The sequence below is a fragment of the Rhinatrema bivittatum genome, chromosome 3, assembly GCF_901001135.1.
Source record: "Rhinatrema bivittatum chromosome 3, aRhiBiv1.1, whole genome shotgun sequence".
Classification (NCBI taxonomy): Eukaryota; Metazoa; Chordata; class Amphibia; order Gymnophiona; family Rhinatrematidae; genus Rhinatrema; species Rhinatrema bivittatum.
This window is the reverse complement of record NC_042617.1, coordinates 158,194,294-158,220,218: the sequence shown is the minus strand read 5'-3', so window position 1 is coordinate 158,220,218 and position 25,925 is coordinate 158,194,294. Positions and strand designations below refer to the sequence as shown.

Below are 25,925 nucleotides of genomic sequence, written 5' to 3'. Positions count from 1 at the left end.
CCCGGGACAGCAGCTAATGGCACTGTCCCGGCCTGCCCCCCCCCCCCCCCCCACCCTGCCCCTTCCTGCCCAGACCATGGTCCCCGGGCCGCCCCTTTTCCCTCAGCCGGCACTTCTGCGCTTATTGGGGTTTACACGCGTGTTACAGGAGCCAGGTTCATTTGCTTATAAAACTATGAAAAATAAGCGTGACCATGACTAAAGCACATTTCCATATTTTACTTTTGATTTGTAAATAATTGGCGGTTGCTGGGTGAAATCGCTAAAGTCAGAGGGATTGGTTAGAACTCTAAATTCAAAGAGATCAATATATGATGGGTTTGTTTGGTTAATTTTTCACATTACCCAGAGAAAACCCAAGATTTGAATATTTTCCCCCAATCTCCAGCTAAATTTTGTCTGGGAAACTCATTACCCCCACAAAATTTTGCTGGATAAAAAGAGGTGGTCATTGAGGCCTTCTGAGGACATGTTTAACTTTTAGCTAGTGAGGGTTGATATTCAGCACTACTCGGCTAAAGTCAGCTAAGTTTGTTCAGAAAATTACCTGTCCTACAATTACGTGAACAACTTTACCTGGTATCCTCTGAATACCTGGGTAACTTTACCTGAGTTGCCTTCCCACTGATAGGTCCACTGAATACCAATTTTAGTGCCTGATTCACTAAGGGTTTTTCCCATAGATACACAAAGGGAGAAAAGCCTTAATGAATCTGGCCCTTAGAGAATATAGTTCCGGTTATACAAGAGAAACAACCAAACTATAGGAATCTGCAGCGCAGACTGCTGGAAGGTTACATGTATTTGTGGGCACCCACAGGAAGCGCCATGGCTTTATATAGAGTTTCCTGAAGACTCTTCACTCATTTCCAAAGAAATCTTGCTTTTTTACTAGTCTGTGCTATGTATACCTAAAATTAGAACTGATTGTTCTACTCAATTATTTAACAAGCCCTGATCTATAGCACACTTCCTACTAACATTAATACAGCTCTAAATCCTGCCAGCATTTAGGAAAGTGTTACGTAAATTTTCCTTAGACATAACACATGATAATATTTATAGCAATGGTTAAACTGATTAAAGAAAAAGAAAACCTCCAAAACAATGACCACAAAATACATTTTACTGTTATGTCATTTGGATGTAAATATATGTACATATTTTAAACCCAACCCAAATCCTTTCCTTTTCCAGTAGCATTCTCCTTTTCCTTCGTTGCATTATTGATATCACACCTATATCTCTGCCCTTGACATATCCATTGCTGCAAATGTTTACTACAGTATGAAACATGAGGATGAAAAGGTGCACTTCCTTAGCGTCAGCACTAGGGCCTATGCCGGTGGTAGAAATAGTGGAGGCCCTTCAGCTGAGGATAGCAACCCTGGTACAGCTATAGGCCACAGTAGCAGGAGATGGACTACAGAAGTTAAGGAAAAAACTAAGAGGACTAGATCCAGTTATATGGGCCCCCAAAGATAAAAAGGAGAAAATGCTTTTATGCCACAAAACCCTATATTTAAAGCAAGAGGGTTTAAAAATAGAATATGCCAAAAACTGAAAGAAAGAGGAAAAAATATGCTAGGACATGCTCCAAAAAGCAACTGATCAAAATTTAAATTTTTAAAAACAAAAAGAAAAGAAAAGAAGTATGTAAGTGATAATATTTTAAGACAATTAAGGGCTGATGCAGAAAGAGAAATAAAGACCAAAAGAGAAGATTTAGAGAGAAGTGACAGAAGAGATGTGGCATAAAAGCCAAGAAGCACCAGTAGAAAGGTATAGGAGCATTCAAGGAGCTCCTGGAGAAAGGAGTAGGAACAGCCAAGAAGCAACCAAAGAAAGGTGAAGGATGAATCAATGAGCAGCAGAAGAAGGCCATTGAACAGCTAAGGGGCCCCATAGGAAAGGTGTTGGAACATCCAGAGGAATTGGAGAAGGTAATGGGTGAGATACCAATGAATGAGAGAGGTACAACACTTGAGCCAGAGCAATTGAAGGAGGTAATGAAAGAGATACCAGTGATTGTGAATGGTGCAACACATAAGGATGAAAGCAGTGCAAAACAGGCCAGGAGGCAGAGTGAAGAAAGGCAGGAGAGAGAACATAAGAATTTCCATACTGGGTTAGACTGAGCATCCATCAAGCCCAGTAGCCTTTTTCTAACAGTGGCCAATTCAGATCAAAATTACTTGCAAGATCCCAAAGAGTAAATAGATCACATGCAGTGGTAAGCAGTAAGTATTTCCCAAGTCTATTAGTTTAATTAGCAGTGGCTAATTTCTAACTCAACTTGATTAATAGCAGTTAATGGACTTCTCCTCCAAGAACTTATCCAAACTTTTTTAAACCCAGCTACATTAACTGCACTAACCACATCCCCTGGCAACAAATTCCAGAGTTTAATTGTGTGTTGAGTGAAAAAGAATTTTCTCCGATTAGTTTTAAATGTGCTACATGCTAACTTCATGGAGAGCCCCCTAGTCCTTCTATTATCTGAAAGAGTAAATAACTGATTCACATTTACCCATTCTAGAACTCTCATGATTTTAAACATCTCTATCATATCCCCCCCTCATCCGTCTCTTCTCCAAGCTGAAAAGTCCTAACCTCTTTAGTCTTTCCTCATAGGGGAGCTGTTCGCATTCCCTTTATCATTTTGGTAGCCCTTCTCTGTACCTTCTCCATTGCAACTATAGTCAACTTGATTAATAGCAGGTAATGGACTTCTCCTACAAGAACTTATCAAAACCTTTTTTAAACACAGTTACACTAACTGCACTAACCATATCCTCTGGCAAGAAATTCCAGAGTTTAATTGTGCGTTAAGTGAAAAAGAACTTTCTCCAATTAGTTTTAAATGTGCTACATGCTAACTTCATGGAGTGCCCCTAGTCCTTCTATTATCCGAAAGCGTAAATAACTGATTCACATTTACCCATTCTAAACCTCTCATGATTTTAAAAACCTCTATCGTATCCCCCCTCAGCCGTCTCTTCTCCATGCTGAAAAGTCCTAACCTCTTTAGTCTTTCCTTATAGGGGAGCTGTTCCATCCTCTTTATCATTTTGGTAGCCCTTCTCTGTACCTTCTCCATCGCAACTATATCTTTTATGAGAGGCGGTGACCAGAATTACACACAGTACTCAAGGTGCGATCTCACCATGGAGCGATACAGAGGCATTATGACATTTTCCGTTTTATTCACCATTCCCTTCCTAATAATTCCTAACATTCTGTTTGCTTTTTTAAGGCAAGACTTCCCTTGTGTAAATCCATGCTGTTTCCCATTAAACCATGTCTTTCTACATATTATGTGATTTTGTTCTTTAGAATAGTTTCCACAATTGTTCCCGGCACTGAAATCAGACTTTCAAATCTATATTTTCCTGAATCACCCTGGAGCCCATTTTAAAGAATGGGGTTGCACCAGCTACCCTCCAATCTTTGGGTACAAAAGACAATTTTAATAATAGATTATAAATTACTAGGAGGTCAATAATCAAAATGCATTCAGCGCTATTTAGCCGTACAAGTATAGCTTATGTGCTTAAGTAGCGGTTGCTGAATATGCGCCTACATTCAGTGGCTGCCACATAGCTGCATAAATCACTTATGTGGCTAAAACGTTAGCCGCATAACTTGTGGGCATATAGTGGATGGATCTTGGCGAAGTAAGTGATCCATATAAGTTATGCGGCTAATTTAGACCTGCCATAAAGCAAGTCTAACTTAGCCAGTTATAACTTATACGGCTAAGTTCAGATATAATTGTATATTCAGCACCTTAGCTGTGCTGTTGATTATCGAGATTTCAATTTCAATTTTGTGTTCTTTCATAACTCTGAGATGTATACCATCTGGTCCGGCTGATTTGCTACGCTTTAGTTTGTCAGTCTGCCTTATTACATCCTCCAGCTTCACCGTGATTTATTTCAGTTCTTCTGAATTATCATCATTGAATACAAGGTCCAGCACAGGTATCTCCTCACCATCCTCTTCAGTAAACATGGAAGTAAAGAATTCATGTAGGGCCTGATTTTAAAAAGCATTTACACATGTAAAACTGGATTTTATTCAAGTAAATGCACTTTACTTGAGTAAGTGGGCTTTGGAAAATTGCTACACTATATGTCATTGAATTGTCCATAGGATTTACTCACAAAAGTGCACTTTACTTGCTACGATAAAATGTTACTTTTATGTGCGTAACTCCTTTGAAAATTACCTCCTATGTCTTTCTGCAATGGCCTTATCTTCCCTAAGTGCCCATTTAATGCCTCTATCATCTAATGGTGCAACCAACTCCCTCACAGGTTTCCTGCTTCGGATATATTTTAAAAAGTTTTTATTCTGAGTTTGTGCCTCTATGGCTAGCTTCTTTTCAAATTCTCTTTTAGGCTGCCTTATCAATGTTTTACATCTAACTTGCCAATGCTTATGCTTTTCCCTGTTTTCTTCAGGTGGATCTGTTCCAATTTTTGAAAGAAGTTCTTTTGGCTAAAAGTTTCTTTCATTTTACCTTTTACCCATGCCTGCAATTGTTTCACCTTCCTTCCACTTTTTTAAATGTGTGACATAATCTGGACTAGGCTTTCAAGATGTTGATATTTTTGAACTATGTAAATCAATGCAATCATTTATTTTTATATAGAAGTTTTACCTCCTGAGCATGTCCTGATATTACCTTTACCCAGTCAACATTGAGCTCATTGAAATCTCCCATTATTACTGTGTTGCCAAATTTGTTAGCTTCCCTAATCTCTGTTAGCATTTCATTGTCTGTCTGTTCATTTTGGTTAAGTGGATAGAAGAATACCCCATCACTATACTCATCCCTATCACACATGGAATTTCCGCCGATAAGAGACTGTACTGTGCATGTAGTCTTCCTGCAGGATCTTTATGCCATTGGACTCTGTGTCACCCCTAACATAAAGTGCCTCTCCCCCACCACCAAGTTGATCCTCCCTATTATTGCGATATAATTTGTACCCTGATATAGCACTGCCCCATTGATTATCCTCCTTCCACCAGGTCTCTGAGATGCCAATTATGTCTACCTCTTCATTTAGTGCTATACATTCTAACTCTCCCATTTTACTTTTTAGACTTCTAGCATTTTAATACACATATTTTAAAGTATGTTTTTGTTTGTATTAACAATCTGTTTATCAGTTGACAGAGGTAATTTGGTGGTTCTTTACTTATAGGCACATGAGCTATTTGCTTTTATTGGAACCTTCCTAGCAGGATGCCCTAACTTCTCTGTTGTTTTAGTATCCTTTGTAGATGCCTCCCTCCGAACCATGTGCTGCTGAGTGAGGGACTGTCGGCTTTCTCTCATTTCTAGTTTAAAAGCTGCTCTATCTCCTTTTTGAAGGTTAATGCCAAGAGATGGAGGAGTTAATGGTTGAGTTCCTAGCTTATGAGGAAATGGATATATATTCTGGAGTCCAGGAGAGGGAAAGATTACTATGGTGAGTCAGAGCCCACCCCATAGGTAAATAGCAAAGCCCAACATAGAAACTGACAGGTTCCTCCTAGGACATGTGCTTGTAAAGGACATAAATCCAGCACCATGTGCCAACAGAGAAGGGTTACAGGGCCCAAGATACTTAGAGAGCACAGAGCCATAAGAAGTAAAGGATGAACCCCTGTGGGAAAGAACCCATTGGAGTTATGACAAGACAAACTCCAGAGCAGATCAAATGGTACAAGAAACCACATTTTCCAAGGAGCCAAGGGAAATCAGGAGCCAATGGGTCTTTCAGGGTGAAGTCCATGAGAAGAAGTGTAGATAGGGACTCTGACCTCATTGAGGTTATAGGTGAGGAGATCAGCTGGATGGGGACAGAGCCAGGGGAAGGAGCTTTTCTCCAGGCAGAGACAGAACAGCAGCAGCAGCAGCAAGGAGAACTGGAGGATCTGGAGACAAAATGAGCCAGAGAACATGGAGACAAATTAAGGACAATGCAAAACTGAATTATCTTGTGCTTTCCTTCTAATTGTTTGTTTTGGCAGTTAAAGAAAGCTGGCCTACTACATCATTTTGAACTGGACCTTTTGGGGAGTTCCGTTCTGATTGTTTTGGCAGTTGGAAGAGCTTCCTTGCTGCAGTTTGAGTTGAATGCTTTCTGGACTAGCATTTGAATGTTTGCAGGGACAGCTGAAACAGCTGCCCTGTAATCGCTGTTTAGAATGGAAACCATTTTAAGATCCTGCCTTCTAACCACTTGTTCAGGCAGATGCAGAACTGTGCCCTAGCTGAGGAGTGGCTGGCATACACATTTTGAATATAGTGTGAATTGCCTTGTATTTATTTAGCGGCAGATAGGCTGCCACCCCGAAGCTATGTGAACCCCATGCAGCAGGTTCGCTTGGGAGGAGACGCTGAAGGACACCCGTGCTGTGAAAGTTTGCACTGCAGAGAAGAAAAGGTGGCTGAATCCCATCTGTGTTCCTGACTCTGAATGACTTACAGAAGATCTTGTGACAATCTCCTATGATAAATCTGACACCCAAATACATGATAAAGAAGATCAATAAGGCAATAACCTACATAAAGAGACCATTTATGGATATCACAGAAATAAATCACATACAATATTGTGCAATGAAAGTCATTACTGAGAGAGGCCTACCAACAAAGACACAAGGTCAGACAAAAAGGAGAAAAATAACTCCTCCTTGGAAAAAATGTACAGAGAAAAAACTAAAATAAATGCCCGCAGTTGTCACTGGTAGAGAAATATCTCAAAGGATTGAGAACGACAGAATTCATGAGAAAATTCAAGCTGAAACATGCTGCACTAATAGATGAAGACCTTAAATTCATTTACGACAATAACAAACTGAAAATAACAGCAGAAGCAGAAAAACTGCAGAGGTATGAAGAAAACAGAAATGAGAGATATTTTAAGAAAACATTGAGACAAAACCCAAAGCAATTGTGCCAGGGACTGGGAAAGAATATTTATATGAGGATCCCATACAGTGCAACAAGGAAGCAGAATGATTGCCCAGCATACAGGAGAATATGGAACAGGCAAACCTCTAAACTATTGTATGGCCTGAAGTAACAAAAAAGAGCTGGAAACCAAGTTAAAAACAAATCCAGACTGGATGAGCCCGAGTTCTGATGGAATGCTCAACGTTTGGCTCAAATATATAACATCTCTCCATCAAAACTTGGCAAACTACAAATATCAATTGATCAGACAGCCAAAATTAACACTGCAATGGCTAATAATGAGAACATATCTGTTTCCAAAGAAAGACACAAACAGCATCCCCAAAAAGTATTAATCAATAATGTACCTACCTACAACCTTCAAGCTGTTTACTGCAATAGATGCATAGAATATGCAAGCACAGAAACATAACATCATGGCAAAAAAACAGAAAGGCAACAAAAGAACAACTGATACTAAAAGTCATTATAGCTAGTTGTAAGAAAGGTTGAAACTTAAAGGATAGATTTTTAAATCGATGGGTCGATTTTATAACATGCATGTGCATGTTATAAAATCTGGGGGCCGCACACACATGCACACCGGATTTTATAATCCGCACGCATGGGGGGGGAATTATGCAATTTTCGCACGGCGACATATCCTGGCCTTCCCCAGTTCCCTCCCAGTCCGCTCCAATTAAGGAGCGGACTGGGTGGCAACTTCCCTACCCCCTACCAAACCTCCCTTCCCCTTCCCCTTCCCCTATCCTCCCCCCCCTGCCTTCTATCCCTATCTTATCTAACCCCAATTTATTTATTTTTTTTACCTTTTGCTCCTCAACAGGAGCAATAGCAAGTTGCGCATGCCGGCAGGTGCCGGCACGCGCTTCCCCAGCACAGCGGCAAATGGCCGCTGTACCAGCCGCTTCCAGCTCCACCCCTCCTCACCCTCCCTGCCCCTGGACCACCCCTTTATCTGGGCCTGGTAGTTCAGCATGTAATGGGGGTTACGCGTGTAGCTGGGCCCTTTTGAAAATATGCGCAGCGCGCACAAGGCCCACCCACACGCGTAACCCCATTTTTTCATGCGCAACTTTTTTAAAATCCACCCATAAAGATAATATAAATTTACTATTTTTGTTTTTTGGGTTTTTTTCTGTTTTAAAAGCTTTTGATAACATCCTACACTCTTGAATAATAAATTGCCTTGAAAATTATAGAATGAACCTTGGATTCATTATGTACATTAAGTTTACCATTAACATGTGGCAGACTACATTCTATCACAATTATGAAGATGGACAATATGTCATTCCTAACATCAAGATCCTGAGAGAAATATTTCAGGGAGATTCATTTGGCACTGAATTCACTGAATATTCTTTTTAACTCCTCAGGCAACAGATTCATCCTTAATTTGAAACAGGTAGATATTCAAAAGCTAGCCAGCTGAACAAGTTAGGTGGATAAACATACCAGGCTAAGTTGTCCAGAATATTCAGTGGCACAACTGCGCAACTGATTATACCCAGATAATTTTGAGTTAGCTGGATTAGTTTTTCTAGCTAACTTTCAACCTAGTGAAATCAATAGTCAAAATTAAACATTTAAATGGATAACTTGGAATTAGATGGCTTACTTAGAGATAGATGGCTAATTTAATTTGGATAACATGGAGTAAGATGGATAAGTTATGAGTTACATAGATAACTTCCGAGTTAGATGGATAATTTATGAATTAGATGGATAACATGCCATTTAGATGGATAACTTGTGAGTGTTATTAAATAAAACAAGAATATTAGTTTATAGCACAACATATTAAGAGCTATATACACTATCCATTACGTGATCATTTTTTCTCCAGGTTCAAGTCCAGCCCTGGAAGTACTATGATATTTTTATTGAACCTTAAGCCCGCAAAAATTCCCAATTGGCATTTTAGCTAGAAAAGTGATATCATTAGTAACTACGCTCAACTACCAGGATAAATACTTCAACCAGAGGAAACCTTGGGTCAAATATGTCATCAGACTCTGTTTGAAGGAACTAAATAAGTGAATACCAGTCAATTTCAGTATTTAAGCCATGTGGAGCAAAAGAGCTCACTGTATAAATCTAGAATTGTTCTCTAAAGTTCAATTTAAAATCCACAATTTGTTCACATCCCGTAAGTACTATTTCCTCAATTATCCATCATTGCAATTCAGCAAAATATGTGAAGTTTCAATACAATGAGAGATTATCGGCACCTATAATTTCATTGTAGAAATACAGCTTTTATGTTCGCTTAGCTGAGTATTTATCATTCTTTTTGTATGTTCTATGTACAATAAGCCACAGGGAAAAAAGGATGGCATATACCACATTTTTGGACTTACAATCAGTTTGCCCCTGGATGTCAAAGTATTGGCCTGGATCTTGCCATAATGAAAGTGCAGTAGAAGTGTGACACACAGAGCATTCCCCACATGGTTTGTGTCCTCTTGGATCTTTAGTTACTACATTTTTAGGTTCGGTTAGCATCGACTTTACAAGCATGTCTTTCAGGCTTCTACCTCTTGTGTAAACTACCTTTGGATGTTCCTGAAATAGGGAATGAAGACCCAGCACATGCCAGTGTTTATGTAGTATTGCCATTACTCCTTGAGATTTGTCTGAATAGCACATCAAACAAACCATACGACCATCGGACGTTTTTTCTTTATCATGCAATAGCATTGCCTTTCGGCATTTGACTCAGTCATTAAAATTTTCATGGAGCTAGTTCTTAAAGACCTTGGCCAGATGGAGAAAAGAAATCACAAATATACCAAAATATCACTAAAATTGAAAGGGAAGCATATCAAATGATGAAGATTTGGTGATAAAACCAGTCAACAAAGGGGCTGGTGAATAGTTGTGCAGAATCACACAGAGTATGAAGCAGAAATCATCAAGCAGTTATCAGATTCTGAGTATTATGAAAGATTGTGGGAGGATCCTTCTGAGGAGATTCCACTAATACAATCAGAATTAGAGATAGCAAAAGAACTTGATTTTTTGAGAAGATGTGAATTAACTTTTTACATTAAAAATATCCAAAGATTCCAGTTCTGTATATGGTACCAAAAATTCATAAAAGACTGTACAATCCCCCAGGACGACTAATTGTCTCCTCTTAAGACTCCTTTTTGGAGCCTTTGTCTATTTTTGTAGATTCTTCTTTACATGAGGCAATGCAATCAGCAAAATCTTACATTTGAGACACAAAACATATGCTGACAAAATTGATGTTGTTACAAAAAATATATTACCTCATGTTATCTGGTATCTTTGGACATACTGGGCCGGATTTTAAAAAGGTTACGTGCACTGGGCCTATTTTCAAAAGGCCTGGCGACGCATATAAAGCCCCAGGACGTGTGTAAGTCCCGGGGCTTTACTAAAGAGGCAGGGTGGTCTGTGGGCATGGGCGGGGTCAGGCTCCCGGCACAGCAGCCATATTTGCCACTGTGCTGGGGATCGAGCACCAGCAGTTGGCTGGCAGGCACAAAAGATAAAATAATGGTCAGGGGGTGTTAGAGTAGAGGTGGGGGGAAAGGTTAGGGGAAGGGGTGGGAAGGTCAGGCTGGGGGGAGGGAATGGGGGAAGGCAGCGTGGCTCGGCATGTGCAAGGTGCACAATTGTGCACCCCCTTGCGCGCATCAACCCAGGATTTTATAACATGCACATGCCTGCGCGCACATGTTATAAAATCGGGCATACATTTGCGCGCCGGGTAGCGTGTGCACATGTATGCCCGTGTGCAACCTTTTAAAATCTACCCCACAGTCTTTATACACCAACTTGCCACAAATGGAATCATTAACTATAATAGAGTCTACCCTAGAAAAAAGACCAAGACCACATCAAATATCGACAACATTCATCTTACAGTTAGCTCGGATCACTTTAATAAAAATTTATTTTTTATTTAGGGAGATATTCTGTTTACAAAAACATGGCACTGCAATGGGGATCATTGTGGCCCCCAGTGTAGCAAACCTTTATGTATCTAATTTTTTCGGCAAAATCCGTGGCAGGTCAAGATGATGTATTTTTCTTATGGGATGCCACGGTCGAGGAATTAAACAGTTTTTTAAATTGGCTCAATTCAAAAGATCACCATTTACAATTCACCATGACCTTTCACATAGGGGTAGATTTTATAAATTTACGCGAGCGCACCAGGCGCGAACAAAAGTGCGCTGGATTTTATAAGATACGCGCGCGCAGGTGTAAATCTGGCGCGCCAGCGGGCTGCTGGCGCGCCATCACCCGACCCGGTGGTGGCGCATTTCAAAGTTAGGTTGGTTACTACTTTTATTTGCATAAAAACTAGGACTGTTGTGATTATAATATATAAAGCATTATTTCAAAGACAAGTTGGTTACTACTTTTCTTTGCATAAAAAAAACTTTAAAAAACACAATTATAGGACCGATGATTATTTAAAAAGCAATGAAGGTCTGAGACTGGTAGTGCTTAGAATGATGGTCCACAAGTAATTGGTTATTTTCTAATTACAATAAGTCTATGATTCTTGGATATAACGTGTGTGTTATCCATCTAAATGGTTTTAAATATTGACCTCGCTATATCTAACTTATCTGGCTAACTTAGGGCCTGATTTATCAAGGTCTTTTCCCATAGACAGAGAATGGGAGAAAGGCTTTTGTGAATCAAGTCCTTAGCCAGATAAGTGTGAATATTGCTAGATTTACTGGGAAAAGGTCTGGGGTGGTGGAGGGAGGTGTGTCAGGGAGTTAATTTAAATTGGGGATGAGTTTGGGAGGGACTGGAGGCAATTCTTTTTCTAATCCAGGGAAGAGGTTTAGAGGAGGGAGGGGGCTAGCAGTGGTCCCTGGGATATTCGTGATTTAGGATGGTGTGTGGGGAAGTGGGGTGCAAGGCCTAATAGGGCATTTTTTAAATTTGGTGGAGGGGAAGGAGGTAATTAAACCACAGGCCCCTTTAGTTCTTTTTTTTTCTAAAACATTATTTACCCAGATATTGTTGAAGATATCCAGATAAATATCAATTTATCTGGCCACACAAGGTTAGGTTTTAAAGTTATTCTGCTACATGTAGCCGGATAATATTAGGTAATTTATTCAGAGGGACATTTATCCCGCTGAATATACAGGACAAGTTATCCGGCTAACTTGTCTACTAATGGGGCCTACTGAATATGACCCCCCTTGTCTCTGGATGTGATATTCTGAAGTTAGAAGGCCTGTATGCAGAAAGGCATAATAAGGTAGCATGGTTCAAGCACTGGAAACTGTGGGCTTGATATTCAGAAGAAAACGGTTAAGTAAGTTAGCCAGATAAAACTTATCTGGCTAATTTATATGGGATATTCAGCAGCACAGCTATACTGTTGAATATCCCTGTATTTGGTGCTACTTAGCCACATAAGTTATATCCAGGAAAGTTAGACCTGCTCTATGGCAAGTCTAACTTAACCAATTAACTTAACCAGGTAAGTACAAATATCAATACTTGTCCGACTAAGGGGGTCATTTTCAAAAGCGATCACACGCGAAAAGGGACTTTTCGTGTGCAATCACTAAATGGGGGCAGAGTCTGGGCGGAGTCGACCCCGGAAGAGGAGGAGTCGGGGTGACACTGAGGCTGACTCTGCAGATACATTGCTGGCGGCGAAAGGTAAGGAGCCTTTTTGCCGCCAGTTTCGCGCCAAATAGCTACATCTTTTATTCAGTGCAAAAGCCGGCAGCCAGCACACCGCAGTTGGGCGATGGCTGCCGGCTTTCACAGGCCCGCCCCCCGTTACCGCCGGATTTTCTAAGGTCTGTGACCTTAGAAAATCCAGGCCTAAGTTAGCCAGATAAGTAGCACTGCTCCGATCCACCCATTGCCTGCCCACACTTATCCAGTTAGCTGGATAAGTGACTTATTTGACTTAAGTGGCAGCTGCTGAACATAGCTGGATAGCAGCAACCACTTAGCTAGATAAGTTGCTACTTATCTGGATAAGTAGCACTGAATATCGGCCTCTATTTAAATATTATAACATTGCTGTACCAGAAAATTGCTGCGATCATGAAAGAATTGTAGAGACTGAAGACTCTGTGATCATTCCTATCCCAACCAATATAACGGCTGATGCAAGAAAACGGGGCATTATGGTAAAAGAGAAAAGCACAAGAACAGCACTCTTAATAGAAGTGTCTGTACTAAATAACTATTCTGTGGATCCTATTGAGAGGCAGAAGATTCTCAAGTACTAAGAGATGCAATCAGAGATCATGAAAATGTAGCAGATGATACAGAAATAGTCCCAATTGTATTGGGTGCCACAGGCCTGATTAACAATAACTTCCAAATGCACACTGATGTTGCCTATATATATTGCCCCATGTGAATTCCAGAAGGAGGCTTTCTTTGGCACAATGCAAATATTGAGAAGGGCATTGGCAGTAAATTAGAGAGACTGAGATCACATACTCTGGTTTATGAGTGAGGTTAAGTTCTGTCATGGTATGTGTAAAAACTAAATTAGAGAAACAACAGATTCAATATAGCACAAGCCTAATAAGCATTACCAATCTCACGACTTTCATTGCTTTTTAAACAATCATTGGTTCAAACCTCTTATAATCTTTTTTAATTTTTCAAAATAATGCAAGTAAAATTGATCACTTATCTTAGGAAGGTTCTTTCAGTCAGCTAGTCAAAATGAACCTGTAATCCTATGCAATATTAAATTCCACTTGGCTTTTGAATATTGACTTTTTAATGTTTGGAACATCACATATGTGTTCAGCCTGTTTCTTGGCACTGGGAAGTTATAAAGGCACAGAGTTTGAACTTACACCAATGGAGAAAAAAAAACAGACACTAGGCCTTTGGCCTTAGAGGTCTATCTTCCCCGTCCTCTTTTGGAGAATCCATGCCAGGGTTTACGAAGACTACGTATAACCTAAGCCTTGATGCTGATTGTGCCCCTGTCTTTTACCTACCCCTAGAAAAATGACTACAGAATATAAGAACTAGAGCCTAAATGTTGTGGTTAAAAGAAGACAATGCTTCAGTGCAATTCTTTTGAAACTCAGGTTACTGAAAGTGTGGTTCACTAGTAGGCCAAAAATATTTAAGAATTTTTTCCATAGACACAAAGAGGGCCTAATTCATCAAGGTCTTTTCTCATAGACATGGAACAGGAGAAGAGACCTCGTGAATCAGGACCAACATGGGAAAACTCTTTGGAATATTTGATCAAGTGAAAAAGGATGAGCTTTGCTATCAACAGATGTTAAAAAAAAAAGAAAGAAAAACTGTGGTAAATTGCTGAAACCTTGAATGTGGCTCTCTGCAGTGTGTGACCTTGAGCATGTTGATTTGCTGTTTTGTGTCATGGTTTATCCATTTATAATTTCTTGGTGGTAAAAAGAACCATAAAAATGCCCAGATCAGTGATGGCAATTCCAGATAATCCAATAAGCAAAGGCATGCCTAGGGGCCCACCCTTAGATGTATGTTATTATAGGCAGTATTATTGAAAGCAGAAAGTTAAAAATCTGTGTGGAGTCTGATTTATACCACTTCAAGCTATGAGGAAAAGCCCTCAAAGTCTTGGTGCCTAAGAGCCCCAGAAAGTCTTAATCCACAACTGTCTGGTCCTTGAGTTCCACAGACAGGTTTGGTTTTCAAGATATAGCCTAAGCATGGAAATCAACCTGGTTCCTGAATCAATGCATGCAAATATGTTTCATGAATATTCATTATGGAAATCCAGAAAGCCAAACCTGTTTGTGGCACTTGAGGAACGTAGTACATCATTTTTGGTCTAGATGATAAATCTTTTCAAGGACATAAACTTGCTACATATATTTGATTTCTTTTGTACCAAGTGAACTACACCTGATATACTAATTGCTATTCATAATCGTAGAGACCGCATGGGACCTCCACCAGATGGCGCTAGCTTCCAGCCCTTAGGTAGACAGCAGCCGAGGACTATACCATTCTAAACAGCACCTCCCCAGAGGGTTGCTGGGATTGAGAGCTCCTAAAACAAGGCTAGCCTAGAGTAGTGCGTGTGGCACAGTGGATTTGACTTTGAAACATTAAGAAGTGTTTAGTGTGCTCTCCCAGTTTTAGGCCCCCAGCCTAGAGCAGGTAGGGGAGAGGCACTGGCTTGTCAGCTACTTGCTTATGGCTAGAGGGAACTGGAGAGAGGAAGATTGTTGCACTTTTTCCTGATTTCTTCAGTCTTGTAACTTGTGCTTTTCTGGGAGGTTGTTTTCCCCTGCCAGGAGGTCAGGAGGGAGCTGTACACCTCTTTGCCCACAGCAACCAGCAAGTGGAAGAGAGACATTTTTTTCCTGTTTTCTCTATCCAAGAGGGAAAGAAGTTGTTTTTCTGCCACCCTTCCATATCCCAGAACTAGAAAATTTTAAGAACTATTTCCAGCTGAGGCCTTTCCTCCAGGAAGGTCTATAGATATCAGTTTAAACCAGAGGGAGGAATATCTGGAGAACCCCTCCCCCCCCCCATGGGGTTTCCATCCTTGGGATACAGGACATGGCCAGGTTGGAGACTGGGACCTCAGATGCAGTGGGGAAGGCGACATCCATCTTGGTTAGGACACCCCAGCTGCCTTGAGGCAATTATCATTCCACTCTTTATAGGATAAACAAGTTCCAAGCCCCTGTACTGAGAGACACTTCCACAAAGGTAGATACACTTTAAACCTGTACTCTCATGTGGATGAAGAACCTGGATGTAACTGGACACTTTATTATTTGCTCCTATTAATTCTTATGCAATCAATCACAGTAAACCTTTTTTGAACACCCATCAAGTGAGACCAGCCTGGTTTGTCAGCATGCCTGCCCCAAAGAGCCATAGTAACACATCAGGAAGAAGGGGATTCCACTATACTGCCTGGGTCTTGAAGGGTCATCCTTCCCCCCAATAGAAAACAACCCACCCTTTGGGACAAGAGGATTGTGAATGTGTTAGTGGGAATTAGTCTCGAGATCGATACTTTTTTTATAGACCCTTAGGATATGGCCCAACCACGAAAAAGATGTCACATAATGGTAGGCACTCATTATTTTTAGCCGCATATCCCTCACAAGTCCTACCTAGTTTTTATAAATTTGTGTGATTGCACTTTGGTGTTCCAATATTTAAATAGGCAAACCATTGACTTGCATTGCTAAGTTCTTGCAACAGGCAGCCCAGGCCAGCGAGCCTGAATGCCACCTGTGCAATATAAAAAGCAAGCAGTATGACATGGCTGCACTGCAAAGGCCACCAGAAAAGAAAGTGTGATGACTTGTGCTGGGCACATGTTCTATGATTTAGTTATCATTAGAAAGGCTGCTACAGAAGGATCATTGCAGAGCGATGATCTTGTCCAAGGAATGATTTAATTAGGGTAGTCACACTTAAGAAATTACACAGGCTGCTAGTCTCCTGTTTAAATCAAAAGAGTTTACAGAGAACGAGAGACACCAGAGAGAAATCTGAAAAGCAACTGCTAAAAGGCTCCTTCCTAGATGATTGCTGGGGCAGTCACATTCCCTTACCCTGTATCATCTTTCATTTACTTCCCAAGTGTCTTAAAACATTTTTTTTTAATTGGTCAGAAGGGCGGCAACATAGCCCACTCCTCAAACTGGAAATAACCACTTCTACAATAACTATTACTACTGGCATCAATTTATACTCATCAGATTGTTTGGCGCAGTTTGGTATTATTAGCAGTCTGCTCAGGAGAGGCGCATGGCTGAGAACAGCAGGGTTGTCGCAGATCAGACATATTTGTGTTGGCAGGACTGTATGCGGAAGCTTGTAAAGCACTTGACTGCACTACAGTGTGCCTCTCTGGCTTATAAACTCACTAAACGCACCACTACCTCCCAATCTATAAAAAAAAAAAATAAAAAATTAAAAAATGGCCTGAATGTTGTTGGTCTCTTAAAGGGATTTGTTACTGGCAGGGATGAGGGGAGATCCTGGATTCCAGGAAAAAATTGATTAGCTGGAGTTTATTAATGGTAAATGGCCGGGATGCTTTGCCTGGTATTTTCAATGTATGGTTTAGCTGGCTGGCTAGGAGGAAAGTACCTCACAAGAAGAAGGAAAGTCCAGCTAGTTAGAATGGATATGATAGAGTTGCAACCTGCATACATAAAGTGATATTTATGTCTTGATAAAACGTCACGAGTAACCCCTCAGCCTCCATGACTTCAGGGATCAGGGGGAAACTAACCTCCAAAATCAGAAGGAAAAATTCAGCTACATGGGAAAAGACAGGCAAAGTTCAAATTGTTCTCTGCCTCAAAGCCTCTTTCAAACCCTTAGAAAGGCAAAAAGAAAACTGTAACAATAGCAGACCTTTTTTTTTTTTTTTTTTTTTTTTAATGAATCTTATTCTCAGCATCACAATCTGGGGCAATGCTTCTCAACATTATCTGACTATCCTGAGTGCCAATTCCAGTCTTTATTTTACATGACTCATCACTGCCCATGGTCACCGCCTAACCTGCTGATTTCTTGCCTACTGGTGAGCAAAACATCTCAGCAATAACTTAGCAAGACTGCATGCCACAGAATGAATAACAAGGATTTTGCCAGCGAATGAATACAGACGAGATAAAACAGGAGAAAAGTGAAGTTCTGCACACAGAATAATAAAAGACACCAGTATACACTGAAAGATCAAATGGAAAGAGCGGGCAATATTATTGTTGACTTAGCAAAGATCTCTGGAGTTGCTCTTTAAAAGTGATTTGGGTCATTGAAAAAGACTTTGAACACAGGAATTTATTTCTTGATTGTACCTGACACTCTCAAACCGCAGGTGCAATTGCCAGTTTACACTGAAGGATCGAAAACATATTCATCATCATTTAGCCTACAAAATGACCAATGGAAAATCATTTTTCAATACCATCTCCATCAACCTAAACATCATTCCATAATTTTTCAATCAAGTATACCACATACCAAGTTCAGCACCCCCAAGTATCCAAGAATTAGATGGTGGTCTGACTGCTGCTGTCCCACAAGGGAGCCTGGTTCCCACCATCCCAATTTCGCAGGGGTTGCAGATGCATGAATTACCTTCCACTTTGGTGAGGGTAAGGACTGGACTGTTACAAGCACTGAGGGGGGCTACCCTCGCTGAGTGTTTCTTCATGATGAGCTGGCTGGCTCACTGGAGCTCTTCGGCTGAATGCCTACATCCTATAGCCCGGCTGCTGCAGCCTTCTCTCCTTCTCTCTGTTTTTCCCCATGCATGCTACTCTCCCCTCTGCCTGTCTCACTTTCTCTGCTTGTCTGCCTAGGTCTGCAGCAGCCAATGATTGCATACCTCCCCCATCCCCCCCCCCCCCCCTGCCTCCTTTTACCCTGCTCTCTCTCTCTCCTTCTGCCTGTCTCACTTTCTCTGGCTTGCCTGTGTCTGCGGCAGCCAAGGACTGCCTGCCTCTCTCTCTCACACATACACACAGACCCCCACACGGTGCACTGAGGTTGCAGCAAAGAGAAAACGTCACACGCAAATCCACACCCCTCCAAGTACTCGGTAGGCTCGTCACTGTGTTGAACTGAAGCTGCAGTCACTTGCTCCCAGGACTCAAATTCTGCAGATATCTTATACAGTGGAGGGAGTTAATGCATCAACAGCACTTGACAAGCTTAATTTAAGCTTTCTGATGCTAATGTGGGATTTCTTACTCCTCAAATAGAAAACTCCTTTTCTCCTGTTCATTTCAATGTACTCAGTCCCAGTTCCATACTAAATAATGCCCTTTGTTCAGTAATTATTTCAATACCCAGTCTATTGTTTTTTTTTTAATTATTTAATTATGCTATCTATTTATGATACTGCTCATAAGAATAAAAATGAAGTATTCAAAAGCCCATTTTAAAAAATACACATTTTCATACAAATGCAGATTGTAATGTTCTTGGCAATTGTCAAAATTCTTTATTTAGATATCATACATTAAGTCAGTAACTTTGAAACATCCACGCAGGCGCACATGTGCGCATGTTTGCTGGCTTGCGCCCAGGGACGCAGCCATTTTACATAAGAACATCAGAACATTCCATACTGGGTCAGACCAAGGGTCCATCAAGCCCAGCATCCTGTTTCCGACAGTAGCCAATCCAGGCCATAAGAACCTGGCAAGTACCCAAAAACGAAGTCTATCCCATGTTATTGTTGTTAGTAATAGCAGTGGCTATTTTCTAAGTCAACTTAATTAATAGCAGGTAATGGACTTCTCCTCCAAGAACTTATCCAATCCTTTTTTAAACACAGCTACACTAACTGCACTAACCACATCCTCTGGCAACAAATTCCAGAGTTTAATTGTGCGTTGAGTGAAAAAGAACTTTCTCTGATTAGTTTTAAATGTGCCCCATGCTAACTCATGGAGTGCCCCTAGTCCTTCTATTATCCGAAGAGTAAATAACCGATTCACATTTACCCATTCTAGACCTCTCATGATTTTAAACACCTCTATCATATCTCCCCTTAGCCGTCTCTTCTCCAAGCTGAAAAGTCCTAACCTCTTTCGCCTTTCCTCATAGGGGAGCTGTTCCATCCCCTTTATCATTTTGGTCGCCCTTCTCTGTACCTTCTCCATCGCAATTATATCTTTTTTGAGATGCGGCGACCAGAATTGTACACAGTATTCAAGGTGTGGTCTCACCATGGAGCGATATAGAGGCATTATGACATTTCCATTTTATTCATCATTCCCTTTCTAATAATTCCCAACATTCTGTTTGCTTTTTTGACTGCCGCAGGACACCGAACCGACGATTTCAATGTGTTATCCACTATGACGCCTAGATCTCTTTCTTGGGTGGTAGCTCCTAATGTGGAGGTGAAATCAAGTGTGATATCGAATTTCTTACACAAGGCTTTCCAGAACTTTGCTGTCTATTTATTTATTTATTTATTTCCTTTTGTATACTGACATTCGTTGGGGTACTTCACATCGGTTTACATGTTGGCATGGAGAAATAGTAGGACTAACGTGTCCTACTGTTTTACATGGAGTGGAGGCACATCAACAGTTAATACAGTTACATTTTGCAGTGTTGAACATCGAGGAGAATTAATTCAAAAAGTTAAATGTGGTGGTTTGATTAGATCAGATCACCAAGGTAATATCTATAGTTATTTGCTTTGGAAGGTTTGTACATGGGAGACTTATTGGGGTTTATTGGGGTACGCGGACATGTCTAGCGTAAAGTGGGATTGAAACGTTTCCATTTTTTTTTTTATTGTGAGGTTGGGGTGGGGGGGGGGGGTAGGCTTGAGGGAGGAAAGGCTTTTTGGAATAGCCAGGTTTTTAGGTTTTTTTTGAAGGACTGTGTGGAGGTCTCCATTCTGAGTTGTTCAGGGAGAGTGTTCCATAGGGAAGGGGCCTGCTATTGATATGGCGCATTCTCTGGTTGCGGTGAGGTGTGCTTGTTTTGTGGAGGGAATGTTTAGCAGTCCGGTGTTCTTTGATCTAAGGTTTCTTTGGGTGTGATGGTGGTGGAGGGTGTCTTTTAGCCATTCTGTTTTTTCACTGTGTATTGATTTGTGTATTAGGGAGAGGGCTTTGTATTGTATTCTGTGGGTTATTGGGAGCCAGTGAAGGTCTTTGAGGATCGGTGTGATATATGGGCTGATCTATTGTTGTTTGTTAGGGATCTGGCTGCTGCATTTTTGAGTAGTTGCAGTGGTTTGAGGGTGGAGGAAGGGAGTCTGAGTAGGAGAGAGTTGCAGTACTCCAGTTTGGAGAATAGGAGGGATTGAAGAACTGTCCTATAATCCTGGCTGAGGAGGAGGGGTTTGATTTTCTTGAGAACTTGTAGCTTGAAACAACCGTCTTTTATTGTTGCAGTGATGTGTTTTTTTAGGTTGAGCTCGGAATCCAATGTAACACCTAGGTCTTTTGCTTCGGTAATGCATCAGCTTGGTGGTTGGGTGGGTGTGGGAGTTTGGTTGTTCTTTGTGCGGTGCTTGTTTGATATGTATAGTATTTCGGTTTTTGAGTGATTGAGTGTGAGGGAAAACTGCGTGAGGAGATTTTTTTATTTGGGCTGAGTAGGTTTCCCATTGCAGTAGGGTGCGTTGTAGGTTTTCTTTTATGGGGAGTAGTATCTGAACGTCATCGGCGTAGACAAAGTATTGGAAGTTTAAGCTGGAGAGGAGTTTGCAGAGGGGGAGTATGTATATATTGAATAGGGTGGAGGATAGGGAGGATCCTTGTGGGACGCCATGGGGGAGTGGGAAGGATTTCAATTCGCTGTTGTTTAGTCGGACTTTATATGTTAAATAGGATTCAAACCATTTAATGGCTTTGTCGCCAAGTCCGATTTCTGTTAATTGTGATAGTAGAGAGTTGTGGTTGATGGTGTCGAATGTGGCAGAGATGTCCAATAGTATCAGGAGGTAGGAGTGTCCGGCGTCAAGGCCTCTCAGGGCAGTGTCTGTGAGGGATAGTAGTGGGTTTTCTGTGCTGAGTGATTTCCTGAATCCGTGTTGAGTGGGGGAGAGGACTTTGTGTGTTTCGAGGTGAACCGAGAGTTGTCGGTTGACAATTTTTTCTAGGATCTTTGAAATGAAGGAGAGGTTCGAGATGGGTCTGTAGTTAGCAGGGTTGGAAGGATCCAGTTGTGGTTTTTTTAGTATGGGTTTGATCACAGCACATTTGAGGGCTTCAGGATAGAGGCCTTGGTCGAGGGATATGTTTATTTTTGTCAAAATCATTTTTATTAAAGAGCAACGCAGATACAACCAACTGTGTCAAGAGAAAAGTAACGGTACAGCATAAGCCAAAGATTTATACAGCTGTACAATGCAAAATAGCTCCCCTTGAGTGGTAAACCCAAATAGGACAGCACCCTGCGAGCTCTTTTCGAGGTCCACCGGACCAAGTTTAACAAATCGAATCCAATCAACCGCACTACCCATTCATACCACTCACACCCACAGACATTCTCACACACCCACTCACACCTCCCTCCCCCCCCACCCCTAGGAGACAGTCCCTTGATTTCAACCGTCAACAGGTAAGCAGAGAGGTAAATAGCGAACTACATTGAAAGTCAGTGCCTCTAATAACTTCTTCTTGCCTGCAGACTGAACCCAAGAGTGGTACCAGTCCAACAAGCACCGGGAACCAGTTCAAGGCCAGGATGGCTGGTAACCAGTGGCAAGTAAAGTGGATTGCATTTCTGGCGGGAGTAGAGTATAGCAGGTGAACCAGCAAGACTGAAGTGAGTCCTGCTCTTTCACGGTGTTCAATGCGACTAACCGCTCCATTTGCATTGAGGATACAAGTCGACTAAACCAGGCCCCCAGGTTTGGAGGTGTGTTCGGCGCTATCCAGTCAGCCAAGATCGTGCGGCATGCCAGTAGCACTGCAGTGTGGCCGAACTTGTCCAAAGATATCTTGTAAGGAGAGATACTACCCCGTAGACCAGAAAGAAGTAATTTGCCCGTCCGGCCAACAGTAGAGCCTGTACACTGAGCAATCACTTCGAGCACTTTATTCCAAAATGGTAACAGGACAGGACAGTTAAACAGCCTGTGTGCCAAGGTGCCCGTCTCTTGGTGGCATTTAATGCATTTGGGTGAGGGCAGTTTCTCCAAACGGCATCGACGGATATCATCACAGAAAATGTGATGTAAAATCTTAAATTGTAGTTCTTGGAGAGATAAGTCTGGCAGGCTTTTAGGCATAAGCTGAAAACAAGAAAGCAGGTAAGTAGCAGAGATATCCGTCGCCCACACCTAAGACCAATATCGGGCCAAAGAGTCCATATGGGGTAGGGAGCGATATGCTCTGCCAAACTCACACCAGCCTTTGATGGTATTACACTGTAAGGCCCCCTCAAAAAACCGCTGAGTGAAAGTGGATTCCCATCGATAGGACTCCTCAGTCCACCAGAGAGATTGGAGATAGTGGCATGTCTGCAAATAGGCACTGAAATGTTTAGACGGTAGGCCATAATCTCTGGCCAAGGATGCAAAGTCTCTCACTACTGGCGAGTCCTTGTCATAAAAATGAAAAATAAACGGCAGCCCTCGCTGTAGCCAGGCGTCAAAAATGAAAAAGCTATCACGACCTGGGGGAAAATCTGGATTACCCAACAGGGGCATGATGAGGGAGGTAAGGCCATCTACCCCCCACCCCCCCGCGCTCGAATCCAGCGCCAGGCCTGGTGGCAAGGCTGCACCAAGCAACGAGGGATATTCAAGGCCCGATATGCCCTGGTACCGGCCTGCACAACATACAGAGGGGACCAGGGGGCGACCATGCTAATAACCAGTCCATCCTCACAATATGCATAATCATCAAGGGGCTATTCCCCCACAAACCGAAGTTGGCAGGCTACATTATATAGCCGGACGTCCGGCAGTCCCAGGCCCCCCTCCCCACGACGGTATATCAGCACTTGGTAGCGTAATCTCGCTTTTTTCCCGGCCCACAGGAATTTCTGAAAGGTAGATTGCAGCCGCTGTATGTCCCTACCAGTGAGCCAGCAAGGTAACGTGTAACTTATAAAGGAGCTTTGGCATAAGCACCATCTTAAGGAGAGCACTTCTGCCGAAAAGGGAGAGAGGTAAGGAGCACCACGCATTAAGTTGGATGCCCAGCTCTGCCAATGTACTGGTTATGTTTAGATCATAAAGATCTAGAGGATCACGCGGGATCCAGACCCCCAAGTATTTTATTTTATTCTGAGCCTACGTGAAGGGAAATCCTCCTGGCCAATTTTGCTGTATGCTAGGGTTCCGGGCCAGCGCCTCCGACTTAGAAAAAGTAATGGTCAGGCCCGCTATAGATTGAAATGCTCTAAAATGGCTGGTGATGATAGGAATGCTAGTCCAGGGTCGCCCCACAAACAACAGGATGTCATCAGCGAATAGCGCTAGTTTCATCTGATGACGTCCAATACGGAGGCCCTAGAACCCATTGTCCAAACGCAGTTTAATAGCCAGGGGCTCCAGCGCCATCATGAATAAGAGAGGCAACAGAGGACATCCCTGGCGGACCCCACACAAAATGGGAAAAGACTCCGATAGAGCTCCATTAATTAATAACCTAGCACTGGGGTTAGCATACAGCACCTGCAGCCAGGATAGGTAAGAGCCCGTTAGGCCATATGATTGTAACACCCAAAACAAATAGTCCCGAAAAGTATACAGCTAGGGGGCAAGATGGCGGCATAGGCGGATCGCTGTTCGCACGCTCCCGTAATTCCTTCTGAATTTAAACTTTCTTTGAAACTATGCCATTGAAAAGAAAGGGGAAGGTAAGGATTTTTCCGCCCGAATCCTAACTCCCCTCGGGCAGCTGGACATTTTGCGCTACATGCGCCAACTGGACCTTGAGGGAGCCGGGGAGTTCGGTGCGAGCACCAGAGAGGGAGACCTGGGTGCTCCTGCGGATGAGGCGTCCCTCAGCCCTGTGCCAAGACCGCCTCCAGCGCAGCGAGACTCTGACCGAGTCATCCCCCAGTCGCAGGTCGATGACGCGGCCGGAGCGACAGGGGGGGTGGAGACAGACTCGGTGCAGACGCCAACAGCGAGGGAACCCGCCCGGGTGAGCAGCAGCGAAGTGATTGCTGCAGAGCCTCGAGGGAGTCCGGAGATGGGGGTTCGCCCAGGAGAGGAAACTGGGGGGACATTACCAAACGGACAGAGGGGAGTAATATCACCCGACGCTGATGGTGAGTCTTCTGCTGCAATACTTAGACCGGAGTCAGTGACCTTAGAGTCACTGTGGGACTTAATGGCGGGACAAGGGCAGGCTATGAAGAGACTGGAGAGGAAAATGGACTCCCTGAACTATAACATTCAACAAAAAATTCAGGAAGTGCAAATACAAACTACTGATACTACGGTAAAAGTTTCTGAGGCCGAAAAGAAGATTCAGTCACTCCAAGTAGTTAATGCAGTAGTTATTAGAGAGCAGATGGCCTGTTCTAGGCGTCTGGAAGTTCTAGAAAATAATATACGCCATCTTAATTTACGTATTCTGAACTTCCCCAAAATAGCTGGAGAAATTCCTTTCACTACTTTAAAGAGATTTTTTAAAGAAGGTCTGGGGTATACGGAACAAAATATGCCCTCAATAAATTTTTGTAGGTTTGTGAGTAACAGATCTTCTACTACAAGGCCTACTGCAACTCCAGCTATTCCATTGAATTTGACCAGTTTTCTGGAGAACTCTGAGACTGATGTTTTGGAAAGAAATACATTGCTAGTGGCATTTATAAATGTGCAAGATTTAAATGGAGTAATGAAGAATTATTTTCGTAAATTTCCCCTATTATTCTATGGTCAGCCTATACGTATTTACCCAGATTTAGCACAGATTACGCAAATTAGAAGGAGGGAATTCCTAATGCTAAGACAGGATGTTATTTCTTTAGACTATTCCTTTACACTTCGTTATCCTAGTAAATGTATTTTGAGGAAAGGAGATGAATGTTTTATTTTCTTTCAGGTTGAACAACTCCGTCAATTTATAGATGCACGTAGACCCACCACTTCTTCCCCGGTTGATTAGCACAGAGCTGTAAAAAGTAAATGATCCAGTTAGTCCTATGTATTGCCATGATATTGGTTTTATTTCTAAATTACTCCCTCTTTATAATTTCCCTTGCCCCCCCCCCAACTGTTCATTTTGAATGCCACAAAAGGAAGATGTAGATTATATACAGGTATGATTATGTTTGATGATATCTAATGTTTAAGTTTTAAATTCCACATGAATGGAAACTGGATTTAATATAAGTTGATTTAATATAAGTTTATTGTAACTAGGAGTTACTTTGTTTCTCTTTTTTTTTTTTTTCTCTCTTTAATCCAGAGTGAGATGTAATCATATCAAGTATTTTTCTTTATGTATGTTTAAAAATTGGATAAATAAAGTAAAAAAAAACA

General features: G+C 41.8%; 1 protein-coding gene across 2 annotated transcripts in view; it reads right to left on the bottom strand.

The window, feature by feature from the left end:
• The window catches only part of SLC35F3 (solute carrier family 35 member F3), a 461,576-nt gene that overhangs the window by 201,742 nt on the left and 233,909 nt on the right, over positions 1 to 25,925 (bottom strand). Inside the window, exon 1 of one of the 2 annotated variants that reach the window (XM_029593875.1) lies at positions 18,083 to 18,228. The exons of the other annotated variant lie outside the window; for it this stretch is intronic. Within the exon in view, the coding sequence (XP_029449735.1) occupies positions 18,083 to 18,158 (76 nt within the window). The 5' untranslated portion in view covers positions 18,159 to 18,228. Of the gene's footprint in view, positions 1 to 18,082; positions 18,229 to 25,925 lie in introns of those variants that run through there. 2 annotated transcript variants of the gene reach the window in all.